Source organism: Bombyx mori, chromosome 24 (genome assembly GCF_030269925.1).
Source record: "Bombyx mori chromosome 24, ASM3026992v2".
NCBI classification, from domain to species: Eukaryota; Metazoa; Arthropoda; class Insecta; order Lepidoptera; family Bombycidae; genus Bombyx; species Bombyx mori.
Window position 1 is genome coordinate 3,985,772 of NC_085130.1, and position 19,104 is coordinate 4,004,875.

The 19,104-nt window shown below is 36.6% G+C and overlaps 2 protein-coding genes across 14 annotated transcripts in view; one reads left to right on the forward strand and one right to left on the reverse strand.

Moving 5' to 3' along the window:
* LOC101739070 (ryanodine receptor) overlaps positions 1-19,104 on the reverse strand; it is a 172,547-nt gene that overhangs the window by 48,956 nt on the left and 104,487 nt on the right. For 8 of the 13 annotated variants that reach the window (XM_012689311.4, XM_062675641.1, XM_062675642.1 and 5 more), the window contains 11 exons: positions 18,534-18,726; positions 17,309-17,383; positions 16,375-16,498; positions 15,274-15,367; positions 14,351-14,488; positions 13,013-13,030; positions 11,293-11,449; positions 10,326-10,651; positions 7,554-7,708; positions 6,860-7,037; positions 6,342-6,477 (listed from right to left, as the gene is read on the reverse strand). In XM_012689311.4, coding sequence (XP_012544765.2) covers positions 6,342-6,477; positions 6,860-7,037; positions 7,554-7,708; positions 10,326-10,651; positions 11,293-11,449; positions 13,013-13,030; positions 14,351-14,488; positions 15,274-15,367; positions 16,375-16,498; positions 17,309-17,383; positions 18,534-18,726 — 1,594 coding nt within the window. The remainder of the gene's footprint in view (positions 1-6,341; positions 6,478-6,859; positions 7,038-7,553; positions 7,709-10,325; positions 10,652-11,292; positions 11,450-13,012; positions 13,031-14,350; positions 14,489-15,273; positions 15,368-16,374; positions 16,499-17,308; positions 17,384-18,533; positions 18,727-19,104) is intronic. The other 5 variants (XM_012689312.4, XM_012689315.4, XM_062675639.1 and 2 more) reach the window with 1 other exon arrangement.
* LOC110384989 (uncharacterized protein DDB_G0271670) lies at positions 1,464-5,534 on the forward strand. The gene is made up of 6 exons (XM_062675555.1): positions 1,464-1,493; positions 1,929-2,820; positions 3,059-3,243; positions 3,571-3,706; positions 4,465-4,541; positions 5,115-5,534. The coding sequence occupies exons 1-6, from the start codon at positions 1,464-1,466 to the stop codon at positions 5,505-5,507; spliced, it is 1,713 nt and encodes a 570-aa protein (XP_062531539.1). The 3' UTR covers positions 5,508-5,534.

Here is a 19,104-nt window from a genome sequence, read left to right on the forward strand (position 1 = left end):
AGACAATCACTTATTACCGAAGCTAGATAAGGAAAGACATATCTAGTAAGTCAGGCCACATGAAGTTGCAAATATAGCATGCGTCCTAAAAATATTTTCATATTTGATTCAATAAATAAATAAAAACTTCAATAAACAATAAACCTCGAGTTACGTAATAAAGTTATTTGTTTTTATTAAATTAAGTTTTTCAATAAACTATAAACTTAAATGTTGAAATTCATATGTTACTGGCAAGTGTTTTTGTTGCCGTTCACTTATTGTGTTTCGGTAAGAAAAACAAATTTAATTTTGTTGTTTTCAGTAGATTTATTTTGTGTTTCGGACACATCCTGATCTAGTGAAATCCTTTTTCGTTAATCGTTATTGTTATCGAATACGTTATCTAAATCTAAAACGGTATCTTGTTTCGTTGTCCTGCAAAAATTAATTCAAGTCGATCCAGCCGTTTAGTTGTAGTATATATAAATAACCTAGATACCGACTGCAGCGCTATCTGCCGGGCCGATTTGTGAATCTAAACCATCCAGGGTGCCAACCAAATGCATACAAAAAAAATCATTCAAATAGGTCCAGCCGCTTAGGAGGAGTTCAGTGACAAACACACGCACCAAATAAATATATATATAAAGATTTTAATAGATCAGTCCTACTAAATGAGACACCCGTTGTATCTCAAGATGCGATCATACGACTAATGTTGAATCTTGTGGCTTGTATATTTTTTTGGAACGAAGTTCCTCATGGGACGATGCGGAGGGTTACCCTAACCGCGAAAAAATGTCCGCAACGTAAGATTTTTATTAGTAATGCACGCAGTGTACGACTTAACTTTGTAATAACGTACAAAAAACAATATATTTTTTTATCATTCATTGGCCACGATTTCAGAATATCCGTTTGCGCAATACACTATGCAAACAACCGTGAATGAAGTGTACCACAATAAGTTCGCACGTTACCGAATGACCGTGGGTTGTTGCGAAACCTCCAGTTTTATTTTCTTTATACCTCGAATAGAACTTAAAATTAATATTTTTATAATAAGGAACTACGTTCCTATCCGTTGTCCCACGACACCACACATCTTTTTATAATTAATTAGGCATTTGTAGACACACACCATTCACAAGTTATTACCACTACGATGGGAGAAAATTTTGAAATAAAATTTCAATATACTTATTAATTTGCGTGATTATTGGTAGTAGCATCTAGAGATACCGCCATTCTGCTATTTCTGCCTCGAAGTTGTCATGTATTCCGTTTTGAAAAGTCGGACAGATCCAAATTTTAGACTAATTTACGGAAGTGAAACATAAGGGTTGCCTTAATATGTTGAGCAGCTGATAAGGTATTTTAGTTAATGTTTTCTCTATTTGGTGGTAACATATTTTAGTAAAATTTATCATTCGACCATATAAATGACTCTAAGTTGCATATTTATTGAAACGTTTGTATTAATGATTTGTGGCACTGACAAGAATGACACGGTTAGAAATAATTTCACAAGACTTCAAAAAGGCCACGATTTTGTATTTCCACCCCCAGAAGCAATGATTTTTTATACAACAGATATGTTATCTTCATAGTAACTGACTCTTCAAATCTGATCGCGCCATATATATCTACATACCTACCGATATAGTGCACACACATGTTGACAAGTAGCATTAATGAATAGTACAAAAGATGGGATAAGCGCGTGAGTAAAAAAGATAGCTATAATTGGAACGATTGCACTTGTTATAATTATTATTGCATTTGTTTAGACGCGACTAAAGACGAAACGTCCCGATTGGCCTATTTTCGAGTCTTCACTTGACATGCGCTTGAAACATATCTGCTTCTTTTTACATATAAAATATCATTGCCTAGAAGTATTTCCATTTGTAAATTGTACTTGAGTTCTGTATACATATTTTTAGGATAATAGTAATGATATCGATGAAGTTCAGATTTCTAGTCAATCTGAGAACGTTTTCGGTGACGTCATCCGAAACATATCCCGAGTCAACAATGTACTGCAGGAGCTTATAAGCAACTATGAGCGACTTCAAGAAATATATAAATCGCAAGAAACACTACGGAAAGAATCTTCAGAAAACGATGATGGCCCGTTTGAAAACATGAAAAGCGAAAAAAAGAGGAAACACAAATTAAAAACAAAGGAAAAGGAACTGTATGTCACAACCCGTAACAGCTACTTTCCGGCAACGCAAATGATTTTTTCAGAAAGGGACAGTGCAGACGAAGAAGAAAATGTATCAATTAGTAGTGATTCGAGCGCAAGTGATAATGAAATTCAATCAGGAAATGCGAATAAGAAATCAATTGAAAAAACATCGAATAAAGCAGAAGTTGGAAACGAACAGAATAATAAAAGTGATTTTGCATCTAGCGATTCTGAAGTCAGGTTAAAAAAGAAAATTGACGAAAACAAAACAGAAATAGTTTTCGTTGATACACACAAAAACGATAGCTTGGATAAACTGAATTCGAACAATCATTTATTTGATAATTACATTAAAAACACCGATAAAAATTTTAGACAATACGTCGCCATCACCAGCACAGTAAAGACAAGATATGACAAAATTCGATCATACAAAAAAGGGCAGAAATATCTGGAATCCAACGATACGAGGTACAATTTAGTGAATCATAAAGTTAAAACAGCGAAACGGGTCAAGAAGATTCTACGAGCAGAAACGTTTGCAAACTTCTGGGACGACATCAAAAACAATAAACCAATAAAGTTGGAAACTCAAGGGGAAATCGAATATGAAGTTTTGGACGGTCGAAATAAGGCGAAAGGCAGTTTGACTGAAAGAGTAATAACAGCTGCGAGAAAAAACGAAGAGGTATTTATTAATTGATTACATTTGTAGACATTTTAAGATAATCTTGCATATATAAAAGTTGCGAACAAAAACCTACTTGCTAAAAAAAATCTTGACTTCTGTATTTATACGACAAATTGGCAATTGATTATAATGAATGGTTTTCTTTAAAAGTATATAAGATCCTTTTTGGTTGATTTGATTTTGCTAATTAGTTAAATTTTCTTTAACTACAATACAAAAAGAGAAAGCTTTTCTTCCACAGAAAGAAAATAGAGTAGAAACCACTGAAGAATCATCTGAAAATGGAGACTTAAGTAAAGAAATCTTCACGACCAGCGTTCTCAGACACGCGTATGAAGACGCGTGTTTGAGGCATGTCGTCAAAAATTGTTATACTGTGCGTATTAAGCTTGCCAACCTAATTTGAGTAAAACTTTTCTTAGATTAGTCCGAAAACGAGAATCTTCATCAGATATCGGCGATTTATCGTTGGGATAGGAAATGAACACACAGGCCCATAGATAGAAACATGATGCTTCATCACAAAGCGTTGTATTTAATGTGAAGGCACGATAATGGTAAACTAGTAGTCACAAATTCACAAAGCTTTAAAGACGCTAGAAAAGCCTGTATTGAGGTACGTCGAATTAATGGCAGCCGCTACGGAAACCCAAAAAAATATATCATCTGTTTTTAGTTTGCTTTTTGTCTGTTTCCTTTCAAGGCCTGCAAAAAAACGAAGAAATCCTTCTGCGGCAAATACAGATGCAAGTCCGCATTCAAAACTGAATTTCTCTCTGCAGCGAGGACCGGATGTCTCAGAGAGTTCCAAGGGAATGCGGTCAACAGTTCATCTTCAGGTTTAATATCTCAGATACTTTATGGTGGATTTTACGATACAAAGAAGATTATTTCTTTGAATTACGATTGGATAAAATAATATATTAATCGGTAATCCTGCTGGTTTATTCATGGTATAGCAAGTCCATGCAAGTTTGCATAAGAATTCTGCCTATTTCTCCAGCGAAGCATTCATGCCGCAAGAGAGGGTAGCCTTACAGAATGCAGTTGAATAAACACGCATAAAGCAATTAACGTCCATTGATGCTCCAGAAGCTACTAAAGAAATCTTTATAAATATAAAAAACATGATTTTTTATTGCTTAGGCCTGTGGACGAACTCACGGCCTACCTGGTGTTAAGCCGTTACGGGAGCCCATAGATATCTACAACGTAAATACCGCCACCTACCTATAAGTTCTAAGGTCTCAGTATAGTTACAGCGGCTGCCCTACCCTTCAAACCGAAACGCATTACTGCTTCACGGCAGAAATAGGCAGGGTGGTGGTACCCACCCGCGCGGACTCACAAGTGGTCCTACCACTAGTAATTACGCAAATTATAATTTTGCGGGTTTGATTTTAACAACACGATGCTATTCCTTCACCGTGGAAGTCAATCGTGAATATTTGTTAAGTACGTATTTCATTAGAAAAATTGGTACCCGCCTGCCGGATTCGAACACCGGTACATCGCTACCGGACTTATCCTTTAGGCCACGATGACTTCTTATGTAAACTATACATTTTTTTTACATTTTTTTCTCGAAATGTTTTAGTTGAAATCGAAAAGGAGCCAGCAAGAGATCGACAATTAGACACGTTCTGTTTGTCGCGTTTGCATTCCGAACATGAAGTAAGTTTACGTTTTAGATAATAAACTAAATATATGACTTATTTTTTGGATACAACGTTTACCCGGTTTATAAAATAGTCACAAGATCGAACTATTTATTGGATAGCGGCTGTACCGTCTTGAAAATCGGAACACATGATTGCTTCGTGTAAGAAATAGGTAGAATGGTGGTACCTAACCGCGTTGGGTTATCATACTGCCTACCACTTTCAATGTCGGTTGGCAATCGCAGCAGTTCATTTAGTACTCCAAAAATGCTGCTATTACACAGTTACTCGTCTTTTACGACACCCACTGAATGGGTACTAGTTTTGTATCGGTATAGGCTCCATGAGTTGGTATTATTCTGGGCTAGCACAAACAGAGAGTAGCATGAACTTTGCTTTCGTGGTGGCTTGTGCGATCATAAAACCGAGATGATGGTATCATTTCAATCATTTTAACCGTAATATAGCCGCTGTTTCAATACATTAGTGTACTTAGCGTAGGTGGAATACAGAAATCAAGGTTCAATATCAGCCACTCACCACCAAATTGTTATTGAACTTAAATTGTCTTTTTTTTTATTTACAGGCGTTGAAACTCAGCAAAAACACAACTAAAAACATAATGAATTCTAATTCTTTTGGTGATGTTCATATTCTGCGCGATAAATATGAAAAAGCCTGCAAGGAACATTCCGTGGAAAAGTGCCGAAACGCTTGCACGTTTAGTTCGAAGGAAGCTTGTAAGAAATCGGATTGTGGTCATTCCAAAACGAAGTCTCTAAGGAGATCTTGTAAAACTCAATGCAGGTCCGCCTTTAAACTGTATTCTGAAGATTCGAGCGATTCCGATAGCAGCAGTAGTAGCAGTAGTGAGAGCAGTAGCAGCAGTAGCAGTGGCAGCAGTGATGATAACGATAGCAACACGTCAAGAAGCGATAGAAGTGAAGATAAGACAAAGAAAACAAAGAAAAATAATTGAATTTTCGAATAAAGCCTGTTGACGATAGAGTATTTGTTTTAACACTAGCTGGCCCGGCAGATTTCGTAGTGCTTCAATCGATAATTAAAAGACCTAAACTTTTGTATAAAATAAACTTAAAACAAAAAAAATGAATCCGTTCGACGGGAGACAAATCAAAGGAAAACAAAATTGTTATCTTTATTTAATTCCGAGCATTTTCATATTTATCTATCTTCTAAACCTTCTCTGGACTTCCACGAATAATTCGAGACCAAATTTGCCAAATCGGTCCAGCCGTTCTCGAGTTTTAACGAGACTAACGAACAGCAATTCATTTTTATATATATAGATAGACAAGTGGACCGCTCCGGCTCCGTTCGGGTCTTTTACAAAAATTTCAACGATATTTGATGCAGTTTTATTTTTTTAAATAAAAGAACACTTATTGCGGCATAACTATAATAGTTAGACATATGCTGTCGCGACACTTTTTGTAAATAATAATGTGTTCTACAAAGTTGTATAATAGTAAATTATTTTATTCTATCATCAATAGTTTTCGCAGGGCACGCGATGTAAAGAATGTTTTAGGTAATTTATTTACACCTTGGGTTACATTATTGGAGTTTTAGTAAGGATCCCTAATTTTTTTTTCAAAAAAGATTATTGCCCATGTCACTCGGGAATAGTGTAGCTTCCAAACAGTGAAATAATTTTTGAAATCGGTTCAGTAGTTTCGGAGCCTATTCAATACAAACAAACAAACAAATCTTTCCTCTTATAATATTAGTATACTTATAGATAATGTGAAGTGTTAGGGAGGGTATATCAATTTTTAAGTAGAATACTTACAAAGCAGATCTGATCCGTATTCGCAGTTCGCTAGGTGATCGAACATAGCAGTCAGTACAGGTAATTGTACTCCGTTAATGTATCCAAGAGATGTAGACGTTTTCAAATGGGTACCGCGGAGGTGCGCGTACTTGCCCTGAAATTATTCATGTAAATAAGCTTCTTAAGTCGCGACGCTTTTGTTGTTCTGTCGGGAAAGCATCACGCAGAATAGATTTGAGCTTTGCAAACATATTAGGTTCACCCAGGTTAGGTTTTTTATTGGTGGTAGGACCTCTTGTGAGTCCGTGCGGGTAGGTACCACCACCCTGCCTATTTCTGCCGTGAAGTAGTAATGCGTTTCGGTCTGAAGGGCAGGGCAGCCGATGTAACTATATTCAGACCTTAGAACTTATATCTCAAGGTGGGTGGCGCATTTACGGCGTAGATGTCTATGGGCTCCGGTAACCGCTTAACACCAGGTGGGCTGTGAGCTCGTCCACCCATCTATGTAATAAAAAAAAATTAAAATCACTCACATCCTGCAAATTAATGATGGTGTGCCCAACATCGTCGGCCATGTTGTTGAAAAAGGTCAGCATTGAAGTCCGAATGAATTCCGGGCAGTTTTTGACCAGAGATTTAGCGTCAATGCCCTTGACGAGGACTTGGAGACAGCGAACGGTGATGCGGACGTCGGGGCCAAAAGCTGCTAGTCTGTTTGGGGAAATTACAATTTTAATATGAATGTTTAGTCACCAACTGTAGTCTGTTTTGACTAGTGGTGATACGTGTAATGGGCCCGGTCGGGTAGGTGCCACTGCCCTGCCCAATTCTGCCGTGAAGCAGTAATGCGTTTCGCTTTCAACGGCGGAGCAGTCCTTGTGTTATGGAACTGAGATATAGACCTCCTAAAGGAAGTTAGGTCTTGCACAGGTGTTAACAATACGGGTGTATATCCTGAGAAATAGTCTGGTACTGATTATAAAGTTTGAATTTGTATGCTATATCTTTGGCCTGTTCCCATCTATCTACTTTTTGCATCGGACCACTGCCATTTATGTTGGATTATCGTAAACTTATAATCTGTAATGAGTTCGTATTGTTACTATCCAATTCATACTCCAAATCGACTAGATGCAGTTAATTTCACTGCGAAACCATAACAAATACCATGGAAGATTCCCCGACTTCTATATTCTACAGTATATGTTTATGTATGTATGTACAGACCTAGATCGAAGCAGGCTGGCCAGCTTACAGAACAAAGCGGCGACCATTTCTTTCTCTTTAAGGCTCGCGGCTCCCACATTATTGGTGGCAGTTGCAACCGCTATGAAGTAGTTGCGATGGGTCGAGAAGTACTTCTCCATTAGAGGGAGAACCACCTAGGATAGCAGACGAGAGCAAAGAGTTAGGATGCAGTTTGTACTATACCGTCTTATTATATTTATTATATTTTTTAAGGGATTCTATGACCTGGTAACTAAGACCTTTAGGTCAAGTCATATTTTAATTTATATTCTTATTTTTATGAAAAATGATAATATGCAGTGAAATGAAATGAAGATGATTAATTTGAGACATTAATCAACTGAGATAAAATGAAATGAAATGAGATGAGATGATATGGGATGAAATATAATCTCAGTAAAATGGTGGTCATTTACTGAGATTTTTTGTAGGATCCCGAGAAGCTACGTCCAGCGGCTTTGATTCATTTTCCCACATTTGTGCGCTTTCACAGATACTAAACAGTTAATAAACTACTATTATTACACATTCAATCCTAAAGAAACACTAAATAGACAAAATAAAACAAATCACACAACTTCACTCCTTGCGTTCCCGCCAAAAAGTCCTTATTATCATCACAACATAGCCTAACCAAATCTAATCTAGAAAGGAGGGAGTCTCGATATCAGTAATACAGGTTTTTGAAACTAGTACAGACTACAGCTCTTTCCTTTGAAAGCCATTGCTAGTAAAATGAATTTTAACTTTAATTCGTATTTGTACTATACTTTTATGAGAGAAAATAAATAAATATATATCGAGGGGTAATGGGTTGGCTATTTGGCTATTTGGTTTAAGCAACATTTCTCTTAATACGCAACATTTATCTTTGTAATTAAAGGTGTGTTTTATTTGGCATTAGCATCAAGAGTTCGATGTTTCTTAATTGAACTTCAATTAAGCTTATCCCCTTCAAATTGCTGAAGAAGTTTTTTTTTGTTATGAAATATTTTCCAAACTTTAAATGGCTCTCCTGTAGATTGCAAAAATGTCGCTTCAACCAGATAGCCTTTCATGTAAAAATGTACTACAAGATTATTTGGTTAACAAGTGTTCCTGATATTTCGCAAAAGTGAGCAAACCGTCTCATTAAATGTTCGAGATGGGGCTCACAACTATGTTTGAAGTCTGTGTAATGGTCGATAAACTAATGAATCTTTATTTTTCGCAATAATAAAATAACACTTTTTTAAACATAATTATGCATTATTGAGGGTATGATAAAATGAAAATATCGGCAATATAGACGAAGTCAATTTAATATGCATTATTGAGAGTATGATAAAATGAGAATATCATCAATATAGACGAAGTCAATTTAATATGCATTATTGAGAGTATAAAATGAGAATATCATCAATATAGACGAAGTCAATTTAATATGCATTATTGAGGGTATGATAAAATGAAAATATCGGCAATATAGACGAAGTCAATTTAATATGCATTATTGAGAGTATGATAAAATGAGAATATCATCAATATAGACGAAGTCAATTTAATATGCATTATTGAGAGTATAAAATGAGAATATCATCCATATAGACGAAGTCAATTTAATATTATTATTATCCGCAACACGCTTCGTCAGATTATAGAAACAGATTTATCAGCAACATGCTTCGTCAAAAAGTACAATACTTCCTTTCAGCTACAAGCGTCGTCATTTTTGTTTTTTTTTCTAGTAGTATTGATAATTCGATAGATACATATTGATATATCGATAAATGAGTCGTCTATTATCAAAGGCGGCAATCTGATTTTTGGACAATGATTGGTAAATCAGAAAAACGAATTATTGACTTTGTATTCCATTGGCAGTCACAAAACTCTTCGGAACGACATCTTAGATAAATAACAGGTTAACTATTAACCTTTATTTAATGCAGGTTTTGAACCGTATTCTTTGAAGGAGACGATTATATTCAAATAAATCTGTATTGACATATCAATAAAAAATTTTTGTCCAAATGTACAGATTGCCGCCTTTGATAATAGACGACTCAAATGTATAACAGAATTAACTTTACGATTGCTGGCAATTGGTAATCTTTAGCGATAAGCAATTACAAGTTTTTCAATAGATATTCAAACCGGCCATTTACAACTAACTACAGGTAGATTGGTAGAAAAGAAAATATGTAAGCGTGCAAACACAACTCTGTACTACCCAACCGGCTAATTCGGCTATGTATTAATCAACTAAACTAAAATAAGTATATTGTACCTTCTTGAAATATTTAAGTTCCGACTTTTGTTGCTTGAAATACAATGTAAAAAAAATAGGTGTAGAACACAATTGTACATATCGACGCTTGAAAGGCAAACGTGACTAAGCGACATTGCGTGAACTTTACAGTAGACTAGTTTAAAGTTGAAATACCTGAAAAAAATAATATTTTAACGAATCTAGCTGTAGTAGAATCTAGCTAGTAGTTGTAGGATTGAAATGATTTTAATAGACCTAGAAATATATATTTTTTTGCGCATCGAATATGGTTATCATTTATGTACAAAGCAGTTGTTGTCGCTTAGTCACGTTTGCCTTTCAAGCGTCGATATAATGGGAAGGAACACGAATTTGCAGTAGTTATAGAGACTTTGTGGAAAATCGTGCACATAAATCTTCAAACCGTGTAAAAACTATAAATTTTAAATTTGTATTTTAAACAAATCTTAAACTTTATGTATATTATCTTTAAAACTCACTTTCGAGAAGAACTTTATATCTCTGGTGCTTGTCTTGAAGCTGCTTCTACGACTGAACGTCGTCGATGGCTTCAGGAGTTTCATGTTGATTGTAGCCCTGTCTATGTACTGGATCAACTTTTCTAGCAACGAGTAAGCGAATCTCAGCTCTATTGCCACTCCGGCAGAGGTCTGTTCCGTGTCGCTCTGCGGGATTTTGCTTGGCCTGTGCAGCTTATAGCCCTGATATTGGAGGTACTTGAGGAACTCCTGTGAGCGTTCTCGGTCTTTCTTCTTTTCTTTATCAGTTAGGAGGTCGTAAGGAACTAGTTGAGGATGGATTCCCCCTGCAAGAGAATTTGCTTTAGTTAGTTTAGCAAAAAATCAAGGCACTGGGGTATCAAAGTTTCATTTGTTTTACTAACGGCTGTCACATTCTCCTAAATTTAAAGCACGATGGTTTTGGGAAGGTCAAAGAATTGAAACTTTAGGTCACGACCTTTCTGGAGGTTGCCAACTTTTTTTTGCGGTGGATTTAACAATTTGTAATACACCACTCTGTACCTATCTAGGGGTAGTCAATATTGTTCTATCCACTGAAGGAGTTGTTGTTGAAAAAAGAGTTTGTGCACCTCTGATTTTATGTCACGAGAAAATGAAAACAGTAATATATTAATATATCGCACCTTTAGGATTGAAGTTATTACATCCAAAAAGTTTTGTTTGTTCATAAACGCCAAAAAAGGTAACTGAATCGTTTTTTTTAGTTTGTCGATTTTAACACTTTAATGTATGCGCTTGATGGAAAAGAGCTTGGTACATTTGTTTTTTTATACTATAAGAGTCTATTTAATTTTATACTCTGATATAGAATACATGTCTCTAAGTAGATCAAAGTATAAGACACATTCTCTTAAAATTTTTAGTTAGACCACTTCAATTCTTAGGCTAATATTTGTTAGTTCTATTGTAGGCAATAAGTCTTCACCTCCATTAGTAACTAGTTCTTCTTTTTTCTTCTTAGCCCAGATGTCATGTGCGTTGTCAGCCAGTCTCTCGGCCATGTTCTGCATTTCTCTGGACAGCGTCAGATTCGTCATGTCCACGGGGTGAGGGTTGTAGTTGAAAGGGGTTGCTGAGTCGGTCTGTTAATATACGTATGATTGATTCCGAAAATGGATAAAGTCTGATCCTTGGCTTAAATACTAGCCAATCAAAATGAAATTAAGATGTCGTCTTTTCGCATTAAAAGTGTACAATTTTCAAAAATATTCGAAATTGAGTTAATATGCGGAATCATTTAGTATCACCAGTGATTTTCTCATAAATACTGCCAAAAGAGCGTAGTTTAGCTTTAGTTTTGTTTTTTGTTTACCTATGTTTTGACAGTAAAGTAAGATAAAAGACAGGTAATGTAACTGGTAAAATATTACATATTAAACCTTTAAAACACTCTCCTGTGAAATTAGTAAGTTTTAATACGAGAAGACGATGTTTTTTTGTGATAATAATATAGGGGATTTGAATGTGGACATTTCGGTTCTTATGTTTTGGGTGTTGTGTATTCGTAAGGCCACTAAGGAATTCTTCCGAGAATGGGCAGCAGTGTTCTCCAAAGAATCGTGTTGTATCAGTGTATTGCGATCGTCAACCGACTTTTTATGGTAGTAGAGATCATATTGGATTTGGCAGATAGGTCTATCATCTTGAACATCTGAAAAGCAATCACGTGTTTTGATTCGAAGAGAAAATGACCCTTGTATAAAAATGACATTTCAATGTCGTGTCTCACCAATGATGTCGTTCACGTTATGATGTCCATGGACCACGGTGGCCACTTTACATAAATCGCTGGACATTGCTCATCTTCACGTTCAATCATCGAAGCCATAAAGAATAAATATTCAGTTACGCAAAAAAAGCTCGTTCTAAAAAAAAATGGACCAAAACTTTCATAATTAACAGTAAGTAATGATTAAAGTTCAAGATGTTCCGTAAGCATTTTAAGCAGGTGTTGAACTTAAAAAACGAAGCAAGAGTGTATTATAATGATGAAACTTAAAACTTAGGACAGCACAGAGCACAAAACTCTAAAGCAATATTACATCTAATAACAAAAAAACTCTTAGCCCCGCTAATTCAATACAAACCTCTAATGCTCTTAAAACTTGAAGCCTATAGCTTTAAAATTTTTATTATTGTGTCAAATAAATTCAATAGTATTGTGAATAATCATTATCTCACCAGCAAAACATTATCTGGTAAATGTAACCCTTTTCCACATTGTCATAGTCCGAAAGTTATTCTAGGGTTAATAGAACAGCGGTTTATTTTTTATTCCAAAAATAATAGTATAAATTCAATACAGATGCGTGACTTAAGAAAAGTTGGTTACCCTAAAAGAAGTCCATTCTAAGTTAAAAGTTATTGGAAGTGTCTTAAAAATTTCATCACCCTTGAAAATTAACTAACATTTTTTTTATTATTATCTTGTCCGAATTTTTGCTAGAAATATGTAAACAAAGAAAAAATGGCATTTAATTATTTATTGCTTGCTACACAAAACTAGGTAAACCAAAACAGTAAGTACAATCTATAGAAATGAATACAAACAATGTTATTTTTATAGTGTGGTTATTGAATATTTGTGAAAAAGTGTAATTAATAGAAAGAGCATCATAAGACATAGGAAATGTCTGGAAACGTACCGGTAATTCAGACGAACGCTGAAATAGGACGTAGACATAGAAATAAATTTATTATATTTATTTAATAATTTACGTAGATGGGTGGACGAGCTCACAGCCTAATCTGGTGTTAAGCGGTTACCGGAGCCCATAGATATCTACAACGTAAATGCCGCCACCCGCCCTGAGATATAAGTTCTAAGGTCTCAATAGTTACAACGGCTGCCCCACCCTTCAGTCCGAAACGCATTATTGCTTCACGGCAGAAATACGCAAGGTGGTGATGATACCTACCCGTGCGGACTCACAAGAGGTCCTACCACCAGTATTAAAAATTTACACTAAATCCAAGCTACATGTTTGATGTTGGTTATTCAATCACTGAAAATGCCCGATTGATTTACCATAGACACAAGTATGGCGTTTTTTATTTTAGAAAACGGCATGACTCTAACAAAGTCAGGTATATCTGCTTTTTTTTTATTTTTTTTTATTGCCTTTCTAGGCAGACGAGCATACAGCCCACCTGATGGTGAGTGGTTACCGTCGCCCATGGACTTCAGCAATGCCAAGGGCAGAGCCAAGCCGCTGCCTACCGCAAAATGATGTAATCAATACGACAGGATATTTGTTGGTTTGTCATTTTAGGTATCAATGGTTTTACAAGTCCGCTTGTAGCTTATGGACAAGAGAATGATATAAGCAACTCTTGGTCTAGGGAAGTTGCAACGTCTATCATTCTTTCTGTACAAAAAAAACACTTAGTAATATTTATTTGTTTCATCCAAAGCTACTTGGGCTTAACACATCCAAATTTCATATTTTCGTAGCCATGTATCGTAAACTATAAGTTCAAATTATATTAAAAACACCATTAGAGTTTCTTTAGCAGTATCTCCTTAGCAGTGTCCTAAGCTATGTGAGCTTTTACCTTCATTTGACTAAAGCTAAATATTTATTTTCATTTTCAAAACTTGGTATTAATATTCGGTATCTAAACGCACATAGTATTTGGTTTAAAAAATATGACATATCGTCGCTGTCAAACCAAAATCTGCTATGTGCAAAAACTCCCATTTTGAATTAACGAGTAAAAACATTTTCGTATAAAATTTTATATGAAGGTGAATTTTTAAGAGATAAATATTAAAGCTATAGATAGACACATAACAGTTTTTTTTATACGGTAGATAGGGCTGTAAACTATACGGAAAGGTCAAAAATTAAAAATCTCAGAAAGTGCACATAGCAGATTTTGGTTTGACAACGACGATATATGAATTTTTGATAGCGCACTTAAAAAGGGGTCTTAAAGTCTGCGATAAGTCTTTGTGGTTAAGTTAATTTGGGTATACTCACCAGTCCGGACTTGGACTGTCTTCGCACAGAGCCGCGACTGTTGGCGGGCAGGTCTACGTCGGAATGTTCCACGGACCAGCCCAGAGCCAGAAGTGCCTTCAGCGACTCGCGGACCGGTTCTTTGTACCGCTCTTTCTCCTGGTCAATGAAACTATCGGTAACTACAACGATTATCACTGTATATTAAGTGCAGAGTATGGGATCTCGATCAACCAAGTTAGAAGTGCTTAACGATGAATCTCGCTTCATTGTAAGATCCCAAAACCAGACGGTGTGCATCAATGTCTGATAGAAACGGAGGGAGATCAAACGAATCAAATAGAAAGGATGTGACGATTTCATCTTAGGAGGATCCTATACGGCTTAAATAACAAGAGAGCTTGTATCCTAGAATTTCGGTACGAACCTTCAAATCAAAATAATTATTAAGAATCCGACAACCTTCACCTCTGAATGATGTTTAGGTCCTTTTGTAAATTATTTTTTATTCCCATTATTATCCTAACTTAAGTCGTAGCTCATCCTTTTTTAAGATTCATTTGAGGTTGAAATCAATTGGGATGAAACGGTGTAAAATGGTGGCTATTTACAGCGGCCTCGATGAACTTTTTGCTTGAGCCTAAAAAGTCATGAGTAGCGGCTTTGGTTTCATTATCCCACGTTTCTGCTCTCTCACAGACGCCAAATAGTTAACAAATCTTTAAACCTGTAAAACACTAAATATACCGAAAAAAAATTACACATTCACTTCCCGCTTTCCTTAAGTCTTCGTTACATTTACGTGGATTATTTCCTTAAAGCATCACGGTACTCTTCTGACAAATGTACAAATGCCTTCTCCCAATGACGGCAGACTCGCAGTTGAAATTCGACTCTATAGTGATGTTAGTTAGTTTCAAAACAGAAAAACAACGCAGTCTTACATAGTCATTGAGCATGTTGTAAGGCTTCAGTCGTGGATGCGTCTTCTGGCTGTCTGACCAAGACTCGCCGTACACCCAGCCGTTCTCAATTTTCCTGTAAAACATGTGTTATCTTTACCTTATGATCATGAAGATAATAATTTCGAAATATTATCCGGGTTTTAATGTAGACGGTCATATGACGGGAGAATGTACTAAGTAGACTTTGATGGGACTGTGAAAGAGGATTTGAAAGAGCTTGGAGTTAGTGTATAGACGTATGATACCCTACTTATGAGGATAATGGGAGGAGGATGAAGAATCTTTCCACCCGCTTTGTCGTATTAATAAGGGCATATTATGGATTTGTTGCACTTTCGTTTTGATGTAGCGATATAGATTTCTTTTACCCGTATAGTTTTCAAAGTCGCAGCTTGGATGAATGAAATTGATGCAACTGAGCATTTTTGGCAAAAACGTGCCAAGTCGGATGGAAAAGTTCGGGAAGGTTCTACTCGGGTCTGTAAAGGTGGAGTATATAAATATGAACCAGAGCACACACGCGTAAAATTCGAAACTTAGAACTTTGATGTGTACATGATATTTGATGTGAACTTTATTTTATTAATTATGGAACATAACTGCGTTACTTTTTTAGCGTGGGCAGTTACCGCCATCGTGACCATTTGCGTGTTGTATTTGAGCTTAGAGCATGGGACAGGCTATTTATGATACGAAAAATAAGTGATGTCTCCATAGACACTTAACCAAGGAGTCAAAATTCAATAGAATGAATACTTTTAATAAGAAACGATTCTTTTATATCCTCTATTTATGTATTACCATTAGCCCATAGCTCCAATAACCACTTAACATCAGGTGGACTGTGAGCTCGTCCACCCATCTACGCAATAAAAAAATATAAAATAACTGACTGTCTATAACTGTAACTGTCTGCCAATTTGGAACTTATTCAAACGCAATGGTAATATATAAATAGAGGGTATAAAAAGAGTCGTTTCTTATTAAAAGTATTCATTCATTTGAATTTTGACAGTGTTGATAGTGAAACAATCAGTACGAAGAACCGTCTTTTGAGATTTTTCCAGTGTTCCAGCTTACCTGGAGGCCCAGGCGTCGTGGTAATGCTCGGAGAACTTCTGCACGATCGTGTTCAAGTCGTTGTTCAGGGCGACTGATGAGGTGTTGATCGGCTGGGGATCGTACTGCGGGTTGTCGGAGCCTACTACGATTAAATCAACGTAACGTAAGTATCTGGAGGAAGCGTTTTGTTGGAATTGAACTTGGCGCTGATCCGGCGTTTTTTTTATTTTTCTTAGATGGGTGAGATGAGTGGACGAGCTCGCAGTCCACCCGGTGTTAAGTGGTTACTGGAGCTCATAGACATCTACAACGCAAATGCGCCACTCATCTTGAGATATAAGTTCTAAGGTCTCAGTATGGTTACAACGGCTGCCCTACCCTTCAAACCGGAACGCATTACTGCTTCACGGCAGAAATAGGTAAGGTGGTGGTACCTACCCGTGCGGACTCACAAGAGGGCCTACCACCAGTCTGTTTCAATTGCATGTCCAACTTCATGTCTCAAGATATAGTGATTAAGGTCTCACACCAGATGGGCTGTGAGAGGCTTGTGCAGAGCAATGAAAAAATAGACAAGGCCACTTGACCTGTGGCAAAACTTGATGAAAAAGGGATTAGACAAAATTGCTTGCGTGCCTTATCGCACCTTATTGGTACTATGATAGAAAGCTTCCTTGAAATTTGAAAGACTGTACCCAGAAAACGTAGACTGTGTATGCGTCGTGAACAATTAATTAAACAAAGATTGATTTGTTTAAACTAATCCACCGTGTCTTCACTGACCACTGATGTCTTAAGATCGACAATCAATTTATGAGTTCCTTGTTTTCTTATCGGCATTATTTTCTTATATGTATAGACGGGTACATAAAATTATTTAGAATTATTTTATTCATAAAGAGTATACTGAGATGCTCTCTCTGCGCATGTAGATTTAAATTAGAATGCGTACCTGATGCTTGCTCCTTTCCATAGAATTCATCGTCGTAATTCTTCGATAGAGAGTAGTCTGGTGGTAGAGCACAGCCTGAAAATTGCGACATAGATTAGGCCAGTCAAAAAACAAGATTATTTAAATATCTTGTACAAAAACATCAGTATCCTCGACAGAAGTCTAGTATTTATTTATAAGTACTGAATTGCAGTATTGTATGTATCATGAAATTTTCGCTAGCGTGAATAAGGATTTCAGGAAAGAACTTTTTACTGGTGGTAGGACCTCTTGTGAGTACGCGCGGGTAGGTACCACCACCCCGCCTATTTCTGCCGTGAAGCAGTAATGCATTTCGGTTTGAAGAGTGGGGCAGCCGTTGTAACTATACTTGAGACCTTAGAACTTGTATCTCAAGATGGGTGACGCATTTACGTTGTAGATGTCTATGGGCTCCAGTAACCACTTAACACCAGGTGGGCTGTGAGCTCGTCCACACACTAAGCAATAAGAGGATGCTCACTTCCAGTTACTCAACAAGTCGCATCAACAGATAGAATACTCGGTCAAGGTTATGGGGATACGCATTATCATCACCACAACTGCACAGAGTATAGCTACTGTGACATAGTATTTGAACCTATTATAGACAAGTTTAATAGCAGCCTTTATGTGATCATGAGAGAGGAGATGCATGTGACTAGGAGATGTATGGAAATGGTAGTGCAAGGTAGAGAGAAGAGGTCGACTCAAGAAGACATGAATGGAGTGTCTGAATGACGATATAACAGAGAGAGAGGAGTGAGTGTTAAGATGACGGCTGATAGAAAAGAATGGAATGAAACATGCACTTTGCCGACTCCATTTAGTGGGATAAGATGGAGACAAAAAAGAAGATTGTGATCATGCATACACCAAAATGACAAGTCTTGACTTTCTTGTCCGTTCTTCTCATACGTAAAACTGCATTGGTAGTAATAGTAAAGTCATTACTAATAACCTAATTGAATGTATATATGTATGTGTGTATGTATGTATGTATGTATGTAATTATGTATCTATGTATGTATATACTTTTTGTGACTTAATATAAATTTCATTGCACCTACCACTATTTACTCTGCACTACCTTTAGTTGACTGGTAGAAAATGCCTTAGGCATTAAGTCCGCCAATTTAAATTTTACATGAAGTGTAATAAGTAAATTAAGAATAAATAAGAACACTTTTGATTTCATGAAACTCACCTATAGCGATGAGACAGGGTAAAGCTTTCCCAAACAGCTCGGGTTCGTAGTCCATCTTGCTGAGGGAATCGAAGATGTTAGAGAAGAGCATCATGGTGAGACGCTTCTCCTCATCAGAAGATGCTCCGTATATTCCCTGCCCACCAGTGCTGCCGTAGTACTTGGCGCAACGTTCGTAGTGCAGCGTCAGGAGCTGAGGAACAAATACAATTGTGAACCAGGATAATATACCAGAGGGTCTTTTATAGCGGTAACGAGTAACCCAAGCCACAGAGCTTCCTCGAAACACAGGACTGACATCTGAATCTCGGCTAACAGTGACAGATTCGATGGTGGTAACTATGGAAACCAGAGAATGCCCCACCACTACACTACTCCTTAAACAGACCATGGCGTGGTTACAAGACTACGCCAGATGTGATATTGATCGTACTTGTTGATTTGCTTCTGATGAAATCACTCAAATGATATCAGTTTATAGTCACCAAGCATTATTCTTGAAAACTCAAGGAACCTTAGAGTCGTCGTGGTCTAAAGGATAAGACGTCCGGTGCATTTGTATCTAGCGATG